At 37.9% G+C, this 14,405-nt stretch overlaps 1 protein-coding gene across 1 annotated transcript in view; it reads right to left on the reverse strand.

Moving 5' to 3' along the window:
• The window catches only part of grip2b (glutamate receptor interacting protein 2b), a 176,164-nt gene that overhangs the window by 53,826 nt on the left and 107,933 nt on the right, over nucleotides 1-14,405 (reverse strand). The window contains exons 2-6 of the mRNA XM_067398526.1: nucleotides 10,019-10,099; nucleotides 6,703-6,838; nucleotides 4,512-4,657; nucleotides 478-564; nucleotides 270-345 (exon numbers count right to left, since the gene is read on the reverse strand). Of these exons, the coding sequence (XP_067254627.1) occupies nucleotides 270-345; nucleotides 478-564; nucleotides 4,512-4,657; nucleotides 6,703-6,838; nucleotides 10,019-10,099 (526 nt within the window). The remainder of the gene's footprint in view (nucleotides 1-269; nucleotides 346-477; nucleotides 565-4,511; nucleotides 4,658-6,702; nucleotides 6,839-10,018; nucleotides 10,100-14,405) is intronic.

The raw sequence follows: 14,405 nt of genomic DNA on the forward strand, positions 1-14,405 counted from the left end.
TTTGTGTAGTTTGTCACAAAAACATGTTAACTAATGATTTTTAATTTTATATGTCATCCCATGAAGCAACTAATGATCAAGTTAAACATTTCTGTTTCATTGTTTTCCGCAACAGAAAGATACAACATTATAGACAGATATTATATTCAGTGTAGCCCTAACAAAACAAACCACTGAAATATATTTACTATATGGGCTATAAGTAATATATGAATACTACATGATCAAAGATGGTGTCTTCAAAAGCTTAATTTTTGGTTGTGCATTACCTGTCAGCAGGACCACCTGGACGGACATGTGTGACCACCAAAGGGCGAGATTTGTGCCAGTCCTCATGCGATCCACCTGTATTGTAACACATAAAAATAACCTGCAGTTAAATCTCCAACATTTTGATCGCAAGAATATTACAAGAAAGATTAGAATAAATAAATATAATAAAATCAAATCCCAAAACCCAACAAAACCCAAACCCACCTCGCATAACAAAGCCAAAACTGTTGCCCTCTTTCTGCAAACAGATCTCGATTGTCTTGGAAATAACACCTGAGGTACTGTCTGGCGCTAAGAGAGACAACAGAGACAGGAGAGAGGCAATAGCATCTCTAAATCAGCACCTTTTACTGGGCGAACTGCCAGATCAGAGAGACAATCAGATAAATAAGCCCAGATGCAAACTGACGTTCAGCAGAAGGTCAGCCAGAAACACTGAGCTTATAAACCATACAATTTATCTGTCATGCACAAGATAGATAGACTGGCTAACGATCACAATATATCATCACACATGCCAATCTGAGACAATCTAGAAATGGCTGGCAAATGGTCAGAAAATAGACGGCATAAAATGCAGATATATTCATAATAGACCTTAAAGGGTTAGTTCACCCAAAAATTATCCCATGATTTACTCACCCTCAAGCCATCCTAGGTGTATATGACTATATTCTTTCAGACGACCACAATCAGAGAAATATTTAAAAATATCCTGGCTCTTCTAAGCTTTATAATGGCAGTGAATAGGGGGCCCGATTTTGAATAATAAAAAAAAAAGAGCATGCATCAATTATAAGGCCTTCTGAAGCAAAGCGATGTGTTTTTGTAAAATAATTACGAAAGTGAAGGATAGAGCAAAACAAAACACCGGTCATGAAATAGAAGTTTAGATATAAGAGAAGAAGAGGATTTTGATATAAGAGAAGGGGAGCTTGAGTTTGTTGCACAGCCCTATTTGTTTAAATCACAATAGGCGTCTAAGCTTACGCAACTCCTGCATCCTACGTCATACATTGCGTTACGGATTACTCTTGTGGCGCAAGTCTTGCGCAGTATGCATATGTTTATCTGCTGGAAGCGAGTTATTTTAGTTTATAAAGTTTAAATATGGATTTTTTTATTTTTATTTTTTTTACAAAAAAGCATCTTTGCTTCAGAAGGCCTTTATTAACCCCCCAAAGCCGTGTGGAGTACTTTTATGATGGATGGATGCACTTTTTTGGCTTCAAAATCGGGCCCCCCATTCACTGGCATTATAAAGCTTGGAAGAGCCAAGACATTTTCTAATATAACTCTGACTGTATTCGTCTGAAAGAAGAAAGTCATATACACCTTGGATGGCTTGAGGGTGAGTAAATCATGGGGTAATTTTTTGGGCAAACTATCCCTTTAATGATGGCATATTTTACAACATGTATTTGAAATTCACTAAAACACAAAAAAAAAAAAAAAATATTTGTTTATAAGGTTGACGAACATTTTTGTTTAAGATTGAAAAATTACCAGTTGATCAATTCCAATCGATCAAATTCTGGTCCAATCGATCAAAATTCTGCTAATAAATTGGCCTGGGGTGCATTTCCCAAAAACATTATTAGCCAACTATGGTCACAAGTTCATCATTACCAACATAGTTCAATGATTTGTTGATTCCTGAAACCGTAGTTTTAACGAACATTCACATACAGCATCGCAAATTTGTGTGATTGGAACTACAAATCTCAACGTGATTAGAAGTGGTTTCTTTTTAGTATTAGCCAAATATGGTGGCAAGTTCCATTATTACCTACATAGTTCAATGATTTCCTGATTCCCAAACCTAAAGTTCTAACGAACATTTGCAAACCGCATCGGACAGTTGCATGATTGGAACTACAGCTCTCGACCTGTGGTTAGAGGCAGAATTTCTTTTTAGCATGACGTGTGGACTTACATCATGCTCCTGTGCACAATAAAGCAAGGTAACGTAAAATACAATCTATTTCTTTATCTATTTTCTATATTCAGACGAAGTATGACTTAAGAGGAAACCCCACCATTAACTCAAACATCTCGAATTAAAGCAAAACAATGGAGCACAAAAATAATGAAGTAGTCCTCAGATGCCATGTTTGCCTGCAATCTGACATTAATTCGATCTCAAACCGATTAAGTTATTATTCCACCACCTGCATGCCATCAGCCTTCCTAATGGGACGGGGTTGACTGTCTACATCAGTCACACTGGAACGCCATCAGATAAGAATCTTTCTCCTTCAGCGTGAAGATCATCTCGCTGCCCAAAGAAGACTAAAGCCGCTCTCTCCCGCCTCTTCTCACGTCGAACGAGCCTAACAGTGGACTGACAACACTCAGCAAGCAAGCTGATTCAGCGATCTCCCCTGCAGCCATCCTGCTTGGAGTTTGGCTCTAATGACAGTAAAGTGGTCCTTAGGCCAAGAAAGGGTTACGTGCCAAAAGTGCTTTCTAGCCTGTTTAGAACGCAGGTGATTACACTATTAGCTCTTCCACTCGCGGAAGACGAACAGGCACCTGATCCAGTCTTTCCTATAAGGGCTCTCAGAGTGTATATTGAGCACTCTAGCCAGTTTCGGCAATCAAAGCTGTTTGTCAGCTTCGGAGGGCACACTAAAGGGCTGCCAATTTCAAAGCAAAAACTTTCCAGATGGAATGTAGATGTGATAGCACTGGCTTACAAGTCAGTGGACTTGTTGTGCCCCTTAGGAGTGAGGGCCTACTCCACTAGAGGTATGTCCCTATATCCTCTTGGGCTTGTTCCAGTGGAGTCTCGATTGCAGACATCTGTGCGGCGGCAGGTTGGTCCTCACCCTTCCTCTTTTATCAGATTTTACAACCTTGACATCTCTGCTCTTCAGGCATGGGTGCTGTCAGTCTAATAAGTACATTTCGTGTAAATGCAGTCTTAGCCCCTCCCTATACAGCTGTAAGAGGGGTCCTCATTCGAGTGGCTTCAAGCTTCAAGCTATACTACACGTAACCCTGGTTCCCTGAGATTATGGGAACAAGCATTGCGTAGCTTGACTTGCTACTAGACCTCCAGCGAGTCATGCTAGGTGCTGGTCAGTCGAAAGATTCTGATCTGTTCCATTGTGACTGATATAGACAGTCAACAACGCCCCTTTTGGCAGGCTGAAACGCTATTTGTCTGTGCAAGTGACCCAATCAGGCTTCAGGATTCAGAGAAAACAGGAGTTTTCCCCATAAGAGACAGCTAAAACTGATGCAATGCTCATTCCCGTTATCTCAGGGAACCAGGGTTATGTGAGTAACTAGAGCATTCATTTTTTCCAATGATGCATTTGTGTACAGTAGCTAAGCAGCAAGTTGTCTTGTTTGTTTGGGAAACACACCTCTGGGCAATGTATCAGAGATATCTCAGTGATCATGATATTGCCTTTGTCAAAACTATTGCATGGGGTCTTTGTAATGTAATGTAATCTTTGTAATAAATAAGCCATTTGTAGGCTAATATCACCAAAAAGTGCACTATGTGGTGCTTTCAAGACATTGTTCTGTTTGTTTGAGAATCACACCTGAACCAGCCTGAGCCAGCAACAATGGTTCAATCAATGGCGTGAGTTTGGGGCTTGACTATCCATTTGCCTGACCAATGGCAGATGGGGGAGAAGTGTGTTATTTCTGGGGTCACAGCAACAGAAGGGCAAATTCCAAATGGTGCTTTTGTGCCCTTGAAGGGCACATCGGGAAGGGCAAGCCATTTGTAGGACAACAAAAGAATCCATTTCTCTCTTCACCAAGTGAAGTGTGTTCCAAATGGCTATATTGTGAACTGCATATGCCCTGCTCCTTCCAAAGTTCCTACTTCAAGAGCCCTGTCCTTTGGAATGAGTAGGGCATTTGGTATGTTTACTTCTGAATTCACCCCATTGGTCAAGCTAATGTTGCTATGGCCACAATGATTTTGATATCAAAGCATTTAACTTTTCGACAACCCAGTGGTTTACTTACAGATGACTCTGGATATTAAGGTGAAATAGGAGAAAAAAACTTTAACATCAGAAAATGCTTTCAACATGCAGCCATGCATTCTGTGTATAATTATATATACACAACCTGAAGTGCACTTCCATTTTGGCTACATACTGAGGCAAAAAAATGATTCACTCATGAGGACTGGGATTGTTTGAGACCATGGTTAAATTGACATGGACATGCCACAACACAGGCAAAAGTCAGAATACTCAACTTCCTACCAGCTGAAGGCAGTTCATATTCCACTTCCAGCACAACACGCTCGCCTACATTCTTTAACAGACTGATGATCTCGTCGTGACGCAGCTTGGTCAGGTTGATGCCATTGACTGACTTGATGTAATCGCCCACATTGAGTTGATCACTCCTAAGACATATCAAATTTAACTGAATAATCACAGAATAGTACTTGGAAGAGTTATGGGTTTGTTGAAATCCCTAACAGTAAAATTAGCAAGAGTGAGGTAAACACCATGGTTTTTGTATTGTAATTACTTAAAATATAGTAATTAAACAGTTTAGCTAATAACTGCAAACATTTTGGCACATAGTTTTTCAAACATTTGACTTAATTAGCTTTGTTAGCATTCAACAGTTAATGTAGAGAAATTAACAAGATGACGTCTGACGGTCCAGAGAAGCTTTCCATCAATGGTCACAAAAACAGAGAAAACAATTATATTTTGAATGGAAAGTAAATGCAAAGTAAGAACTCTTTATCTGTTGTTGAACACTCCACTGGGAGTATAAATACGCTCATTTAGATGCTAATTAGACAAATGAATGCTATTCATTCCCTTTGTCCTCTGGGCGTACATGAGCTTGCACAATGATGCCTGACAAAATGTGTCATCAGCCTAGACGTGCTCCATAACATCCTCATACCAGCCACAAGGAAAGAAGAAATTACTCAAGATGGGAAAACTTTGATACATCCTGCACATCGCTGAAATGAGTTTAATCAGTGAGAATGTGGGAAAAGAAATTTAATGGCAATTTATCACAACATATCTACCTTTGTATGAGAATGACATTTTCTAGCTACACGCTCGATTTTAGGCACTGTTATGTTTTGAAATGTAAATCAGAATGTAATATTTACTGCAACACAAGTAAATCTTGCAGAAAGTGACTGCTTCTACTGTCACTCTTTCTGGTCAATGACTGTAATGGCAGAACAACAGTTTAAGCAAATTAGCTAAAGCTAGCTAAATTGCTGCTATGTTTAGCTTATAGCCAGCTAAATTGCTGCTATGTTTAGCTTATAGCCAGCTACCTGTTTAATAGAATAATTGTGTCGATCACTTGAGTATTGAGGCTTACTGCCACAGTAACAAAAAAATGCTAATGCTAAACATTAATGTTAAGTATGTAATGTAACACGACTACATGTTGCTACATTAGCAAGCATTAGCATAAATGCGCTGTTTCTTTCTAAGTCGACTATGGTAGAACAACAGTTTGAATAATGCTAAGCAAGTTACCCAGATGGGCTTTTCACACTTTAAATAGTTAACCTTGGGTTATTTTAAACCCTGCATAAACGGAATCCTTGGTTATCTTGCTTCACGTTTCACACTTAATATATCCGGAGTTAACAATTAATCCTTGGTATTTGGATGCTGACATTTCATACTGTACACTCCTGAACCCAGGGTTAACGTTCTTATTTGCGTATGTGCAGTGCCAGTGTCATTGTTTGGATGAACACAGCATCTGACTTCTTGCATTGCGCATCTTCGTATTGCAAACTGTACTGTAGAGTTTATACTGATTGGACATTTCGGACTATAAAATTAAGAATGAAACGGTCTCTTCTTCACTCAAATTGTTGTGTTTTCTCTCAGCATTTCACAAACGCTGAATTTACTGTTTATATACCTGTACCATGTGAGGTGAATCTATGAGAGTATGTATGACCCTTGAAAGTTGTGTGCATATTAGTTAACTCATACAATATGAAACAAGAAAAAAAAAGATGTTTGTAACAATAAGATGCAATTTTAAGTAATGACACATCTTACTACACATTTTGCACTGTTGAATTCCGAAATGTGCATCCCAACAATTGTGTCACAACACTAGCATAAATTAGCATATTCAATGGTCAGTTTTTTCTTAGCTACATATTAGCTAATGCAAACAATACACAAAAAAAGACATTTGTTTTTTTTAAGTTGTGGCACATGTAATTTCACACTTGATTTTTACTGCTGCATTCTGTAATGTGTCAAAACAGAAATCCTAATGCAAAACAAGTACGTGTCACATTAGTGAGCATTAACACACTTAAATTGCAAGTCAGGTGATCACTTTGTCATTATGTGATTGGCTGGTAAAGTTTAAGTCAAAATGAATGTTATTTTCTGCATTAATTTGTGAGGTTGCATTGACTTCAGATCCAGTCCTCACCTCGCCGCAAGGCCACCCGGCCGCAGGTTGGAGACGCGTGGTTTGCCGTCTTTGTCTGTGCCGCCTGAGATGGTGAGACCCAAAGTGCTTCCCTCTTTCTTAATCAGCTCAACCAGCGTAACCCCACGCAGTTCTTCTGCCCAGAAACACAACAGACAAACACACACACACACATACACATACACAAGAGACAGAATCGGCACTGATGGCAACATGGTTTTATGACACTAAATCTCTCAGATAGTCTCAGAAATTATATGGGATATGCAAATGAGCTGTGTTTCCCCATCTAACTAAAGATGAGAAATATTATGAATTCTCAATATTACAAATGCTTGAGATTGTTTTAAAATGTTACAACACAACTAACTTGCACTAATCTTTAGCTCATGCTGTGACTATATGAATTCCTAAACAAAAAAATACAAACCAAGAGATACATGAAAGAAAACATAAATTAAACACTGTATTGCAGCAGATATTGTTATGCTACACTTTTGAATCCAACTGTGTCATGAAATCTCTCACAGAGCCTAATCTAATCAGTGTCTGTGTGGGTTTAAATGTGAACAGATTGGAACTACAATGTCTTCCACAAGTAAAAATGTAATGGATGATTGCACACAGCTCCATCTTTTAAAACTATGATGATGATTCTTGTAATATCCATCCGGAAATAGCCTTAATATGTCATTTTGTCAATTTTGGTTAAAAAAAAAAAAATTATGAAGCCTCTGTATATTATATTACAGGTGCTGGTCATATAATTAGAATATCATGAAAAAGTTCATTTTTTTATTGTAAATTATTTTTAAAAAATGAAACTTCAATTTATACTAGATTCCCTACATGTAAAGTAAAACATTTCAAAAGTTTTTTTTTTTTTTCTTTTTTTAAATTTGATGATTAGAGCTACAGCTAATGAAAGTCCAAAATCCAGTATCTCAAAATATTAGAATATTTAAATTTGAGTTTCATTAAATGACCATCCCTACAGTATAAATTCCGGGTATCTCTTGTTCTTTGAAACCACACTAATGGGGAAGACTGCTGACATGGCAATGGTCCAGGAGACAATCATTGACACCCTCCACAAAGAGAGTAAGTCACAGATGGTCATTACTGAATGTGGTGGCTGTTTACAGAGTGATGTATCAAAGCATATTGAATGCAAAGTTGACTAGAAGGAAGAAATTGGGTAGGCAAAGGTGCACAAGCAACAGGCATGACCACAAGCTTGAGAATACTGTCAAGTAAAGCCGATTCAAACACTTGGGAGAGCTTCACAATGAGTAGAATGAAGCCGGAGTCAGCGCATCAAGAGTCACCACACTCAGACATCTTCAGGAAAAGGACTACCAAGCCACTTCTGAAACAGAAACAATGTCAGAAGCATCTTACCTGGGCTAAAGAGATAAAGAACTGGACAGTGAACAGTGGTCGAAAGTCCTCTTTTCAGATAAAAGTAAATTTTGCATTTCATGTTGAAATCATGGTCCCAGAGTCTGAAGGAAGACTGGAGAGGCACAGAATCCAAGCTGCTTGAAGTCTAGTGGGAAGTTTCTGAAGTTAGTAATGATTTGGGGGGGCCGTGACATCTGCTGGTGTTGGTCCATTGTGTTTTATCAAGTGCAAAGTCAATGCAGCCATCTTCCAGGAGATTTTGGAGCACTTTATGCTTCCATCTGCTGACAAGCTTTATGGAGATGCTGATTTCCTTTTCCAGCAGGACTTTAGCACCTGCCTACAGTGCAAAAACCCCTTCCAAGTGGTTTGCAGATCATGATAGTAATGTGTTTTATTGGCAAGCCAACATGCCTGACCCCTGAATCTATTAGATATTTTCAAGAGAAAGATGAGAAACAGTCGATCCAACAATATACAGATGATCTGAAGGCTCAATAGTGCCTCAGCAGTGCCACAGGCTGATCACTTCCATGCCACACTTCACTGATGCTGTAATTTGTGCTAGGAGCAAGTCATTTGCTGTATTATTTGCTGCCGACCAAGTATTGAGTGTACAAATAAACATACTTTAAAGAACTTGAACTTTTCTTTTTTGAAAATCCAATTTTGATTGATCTTAGGAAATATTCTAATATTTTGAGATACTAGATTTTGGACTTTCATGAGCTGTATGCTCTAATCATCAAAATAAAAAAAATAAATAAAAAAAATAAAAAACTTTTGAAATGTTTTACTTTACATGTAGGGAATCTAGAATATATGAAAGTTTAATTTTTAAAAATAATTTACAATAAAAAAATGAACTTTTTCATGATATTCTAATTATATGACCAGCACCTGTATGTTATATCATATTATATTTTTGGGGTTGGTAAGATTTATTTATTTTTTTCTTTAGAAATTAAATATTTCCATTCAACAAGGATACATTAAATTGATTAAAAGTGACAGTAAAGACATTTATAATTTCAAATAAATGCAGTTCTTTTCCACTTTCTATTAATCAAAGAATCCTAAAAATGTGTTTCATGGTTCCCACATAAATATTAAGCAGCCCGATGTTTCAACATTTTTTATAATAAGAAATGTTTCTGAGCAGTAAATCAACATAAACAACCAGAAGGATTATGTGACACTGAAGACTGAAAATTCAGCTTTGCATCACATGAATAAATTACATTTTGAAATATATTCAAAGAGAAAACAGTTATTTTAAATTGTAATAATATTTAAATATTACTGTATATTTATGATCAAATAAATGCAGCCTTGGTTAGTATAAGAATATAAAAAAAAAATTGCATTAGTTTTGCATGAAATAACAGTTACAACTGTTTCGGATGCATAACATGTACAGTAGGTTATAGGCTACACACAAAAGGATCACATTAGCTTAATGAAAACCAAAAACAAGTATTTTACAACATGTAAAATAACATTTGAAAATGCCTGTTATGCTTTAAATTTGGACGTCATTTTGAAACTTTTTCAAAGTAACACTTTGAGTTGACTCAGCTAATCCAATTAGCTTTAAAGAAGAAAGAGGTCTTGGATCAGCAATTGCTTCCAGCTACAGTAGCAGAATGACTCAGACAAACACTTCTCGAGAACCGCAGGAAACATCTGGATAAAGCTGTAACAACACCCTCAAACCCCCAGTCTTCTGCATCTCAAACAGCCATCGAAACCAATGTGGCAAGAAGAACTCAAACATCCCCAATGGAAAAAGACACAGACACAGTCCCCAAGATCAAAAGACACTGAAGGAGAGGAGCGAGGCTGGATCACCCTACGGTGGGAGTATTCGTGTGGGCACAAAGAGAAGGGATAGACAGGTAGTCAGGCGTACCTGGGATGCTTTGTCTTCTGGATGTGAGTGTGTTTTCTGCTCCCGTCGAGTCCTTGTTCCCCTTAGAATACGGCCCATCATCTGTAGGGTGAGAGACACATAATCACTAAAAAGACCTTAGAGGAAACAGTCCACAATGAATGCAGTGTATTATATTTCTGTCACCTCTACACAGTGAACTGTCTTTTTGACTGTAGTAAGTATCAGCATCCAGGGACATGCTAACAGTAATAATCAGAGAAACCAAATCATTTGTTATAGAAAGCATTTGTATGACAAACGTCTTTTAGATTGTTTTCTGTCAAGGCGAATGCCTGAATGCACTCGTTTCATTTTGAGCGGATAAAATATTCATGAGCAGCATAGTTTTAATTTCTTCAAAGTTCCTACATAAATTAGGATTTTCCCCTCATGCACTGGGCTCTTCAGGACTAAGCGTCTCTGGAGCTTCCTTATGCTTGGCACAATTCAGTTCATCTTTTAACGCCAGCAGGACAAACACCATTAATGTATTCAGCCAACAACCTGTTGCCACCATTGTTATGATACTAATAAGTTCAAAGCTTGTGACTTTCCTTCAATTAAAGACAAAAGGCCAGATTTGCTAGCTTGCATCAGTGCAAACCCTCTTTTGCCATTAAAAAAAAAACTACTGTCAGGATTTACTAAAGACACGGAGTGAAAAATTTGTGCTGAAACGGCGTGGACAGGGTTATGTTTGCGGCTGACCTTATTGCATATGCAATTATAGGAGTTTCCCTTACAGATGCTAAATTTGTGAAAGGAGAGTATTTGAATGAATTATTTAATGCGATTTAATAAGGTTTGTGCTCGTCAATTTACTGGTATCTGCACCATTATTTAAAAGCACGTCTTAAACCAGACACTAATTTGTGAAGCTCTTGGTAGATTGCGTTGGTCATTATGGGAATGATTCGGCTGTGTCTGTGTTCTTTAAATTGTTTGTCGTCAGTAGATCACGCGCAGAACTTTCCATTCCCATCAGTGCTTTTTTGGAATTGTCACATATTTTAAAAACCTTACATATAAAAGCAACCTATTTAGTAAATCCTGTATGAAAGCTCAACTTGTTAAAATATTAAAAGAAAGATTTTCTGAAGAGCTTCCTAATGTGTGTGTGGTGCTCGACTGTGCAAAATTCCACATACCGTCATATGCTTTAGTCACAGTATTATGTGGTTGTTCAGCACGTGTTTTAGCACGGTTTTCCACTAGAGTGTTCTGAGGGGCTTTAGCATGTTTAAAATGTTGTTATGTGGTTGTTAAGGTATTCAGATGGGCTTTTAGCATGATTAGCACATTGCTATACGGTTGTTCAGGTGTTCTGAGGAGAAACAAAATGTTGTTATGCTGTTGTTTTGGTGTTGTGGGGGGTTTTAGCATGCTTAGCATGCTGCTATATGGTTGTAAAGGGTGTTCTAGGGAATTTTAGCATGTTATATGGCTGTAAACATGTTCTGAGGGGCTTTAGCACACATGCTATTATGTGGTTGTTAGGGTGTTCTGAAGAATTTTAGGTTGTTGTTATGCTGTTGTTTGGGTGCTGTGAGTTTTTTTTACATGATTAGCACATGCTATACAGTTGTTCAGGTGGATTTTAGCATGTTGTTATGCTGTTGTTAGGGTGTTCTGAGGGGTTCCAGCATGTGATATGCTGTTTTAGGATTTTTCTATCATGCTTAGCACACTGCAATGTGATTTTTAGGCTTTTCTGATTGTTTTTAGCATGTTTAGCTTATTGCTATCCAGTTGTTTTCCGAGGGGGTTTTAGTATGATTAACAGTTATACAGTTAGGCTGTTCTGAGGTGTTTTTATCATGTTTAGCTTGCTGCTATACTGTTGTCAGGGTGTTCTAATGGGGTTTCTAGTATGATTAACACATTGTGTACTGATGCTTTTAGCATGTTTAACACTAGGTGCGTCCCACCTCGCATACTTATGCACTATTCTATGACGTTTTTAAGTATAAATAGTGCAAGTAGTGCATTCACACAGAAAATTCCAAAAAGAAAAAATGCACTTTAAATACCCGGATGATGCACTAAATTAACAGAAAAAACGAAGTGTGGAATGTTGGACACTTTGTGCACTCAACTGTCGCAGCTTTAATTACGTAGTGGAGAGGAAGGGAGGATCGGACTCCGTTGTTAAATGACAAAATAACCTTATACAATTCACGCACTACATGGATAAGTGCATAGTGCACAAGTGCATAGTGTATAGTGCGTCATTTGGGATGCAACTTCTGTTTAACTATGTTTGAGTGGGTTTAACACATTATTATGTGGTTGTTAGGGTGTGCTGGGTGGCTGCTAGGTGGTTACTTAATAGCCCAAGTCAATGCAGCCCACCCTCAGATTTTCTGGTCTCTTAAATTGTTTTATTCCATTCATTCAATGTCAGTATTCTTCACTATTAATTTATGTGAAAAGTTAAATGCTTAGGGTTAGAGGTTTGTTCAAATTCATAAGCCCTAGCAAGCACCACTAAATTACCATAATACAAACTAAATTCCATTCTATTTGGACGCTGACTTTTCATTGAACTGCACACCTCAAAACACACCCTCATTAGGACAGGACGCAATGCAGCAATACATTCAAGCTCCAGCAATCATGAATCCCCTTATGTGACATGTTGTGTGACCAAACCAAATAAAAATGGAATAGAATACATTGAACAGCTCACCAAGGAAGGACAGAATGAGACCAGACAAGTGCTAAAAAATGTACATGCCTTAGTGAGAATGCAAGGCCAGTCTGCAGGAAGCAATCTAAAGTGTTTATTATTGTATTTGTGAAAGTTATTACTGACAGGGCTCAACGGTGGGATTAGCTTCCACCACTAGCACAAGACCAAACCAACAAAACTCCCTCCCAGCCTACAGAAAACTCCAGCATATCGGCATTCACAGTGATGAGCGCCATTCGTCTAATCCGCTTGCTCAAGGGTTTTGGAAACCTTCACGAGTCACCTATCAAAGGAAGCGATTTAGCTGTGACGGGTACCTAACTCGCAAAGCACACAGTCATCTGTTTTTGTCATGCACTGAAGTGCCATTCCACAAAAAATGGGCAAATAAAATAAAAATAATCCTAGCTTCACCTGGGTGAAGGCTTCTGCAGGGTCTGGAAGGAAATCGAAGCTACATGCATAAAGATTAAAAAAAAAAAAAAAAAAAAAAAACAAGCAAACAAAAAACATTTTACAGTTTACAGTCATAACATATGCCAAATAATATAATGCACCTTTTCTGTTTTGGGAGGTAAAAGGAGAAGTTCTGGATAACTTGGTGCCCTAGTTTCTATCACACACACACACACACACACACACACATATATTTATGCTTAGAAAAGTAACAGCGCAACGATTTGCTGAACAATTTGAGGTATAATTCATGAGCGATATTAGTGGTTTTCATTAGAAAGCACCGCTAAGTAATTATTGCACATTAAAGAACAAAATACCACATTACTATAACAATATGCAGATCATGATACACCAGAAACTGTTGTATTCAAAGACTATTGTGAATGCAGACTATTCAGCAAGGACACAGTTTAGTGACTCTTTTTTAAAATAAATTGCTCAAATGAATGGCTCTAATTAAGCTGAAGATGCGGTAGCTATAATCTGAGAGAGCTCAAGTCTCTCTTTGTTTAAACTCCACGTCCTCCAGTAATTACTCCCCATTATCAGCACCAAACAGCCAGAAGCTTTGCCCAGGAAAGAAACCTGTGACTTGGGTGATATGTGCTCCACACACTGATTGCAAAAACACACAAACACAAATAAGAAACTCACACATTCAAACTTTCCAAGAAACACCAACAAGATGCAAACACATGATAGTAACTGATCTTGCAAATTCAATGTGCACCCACAAACAAATTTACATACAAGGTGCAATCGATCACATGACAAAAATAAGGGCCATGATACACCAAGCCGACAGCCATTGGGCAATGTCGGGCTGATTTTGGGCGCCGGTTGGCTTAGTTTTTTTGGTGTGTTCCACACCATTGGTTTTAGTCGGACACTGTCAGGGTTTTTTTTTTTTTTTCAGCAACTCTGATTGGCTGTTCAGCTTAGCGAATGAGTCAGATCATAAATAAAAGCAAATAAAAGTGATGAAAAACGAGCAAAGAAGTCAAGATGGTACAGACAGGAGGCTGTTGTAATTTCATGTCATCTTACCTGAGCATTCGAATGCGTGAATATTTTCACAACGTAATAAGCCAAGTGGAATGGAAAAAGTAATAAGCATAAGTGATTGTAAGCAACCACTGCTTTGTTTACGGACTGTATATCTGCAGTCCTTGTTTTGATTTCCCTTTCTGAATGACGAAAATAAACTATTAATAA

This window comes from Chanodichthys erythropterus, chromosome 10, assembly GCF_024489055.1.
Source record: "Chanodichthys erythropterus isolate Z2021 chromosome 10, ASM2448905v1, whole genome shotgun sequence".
Taxonomy (NCBI): Eukaryota; Metazoa; Chordata; class Actinopteri; order Cypriniformes; family Xenocyprididae; genus Chanodichthys; species Chanodichthys erythropterus.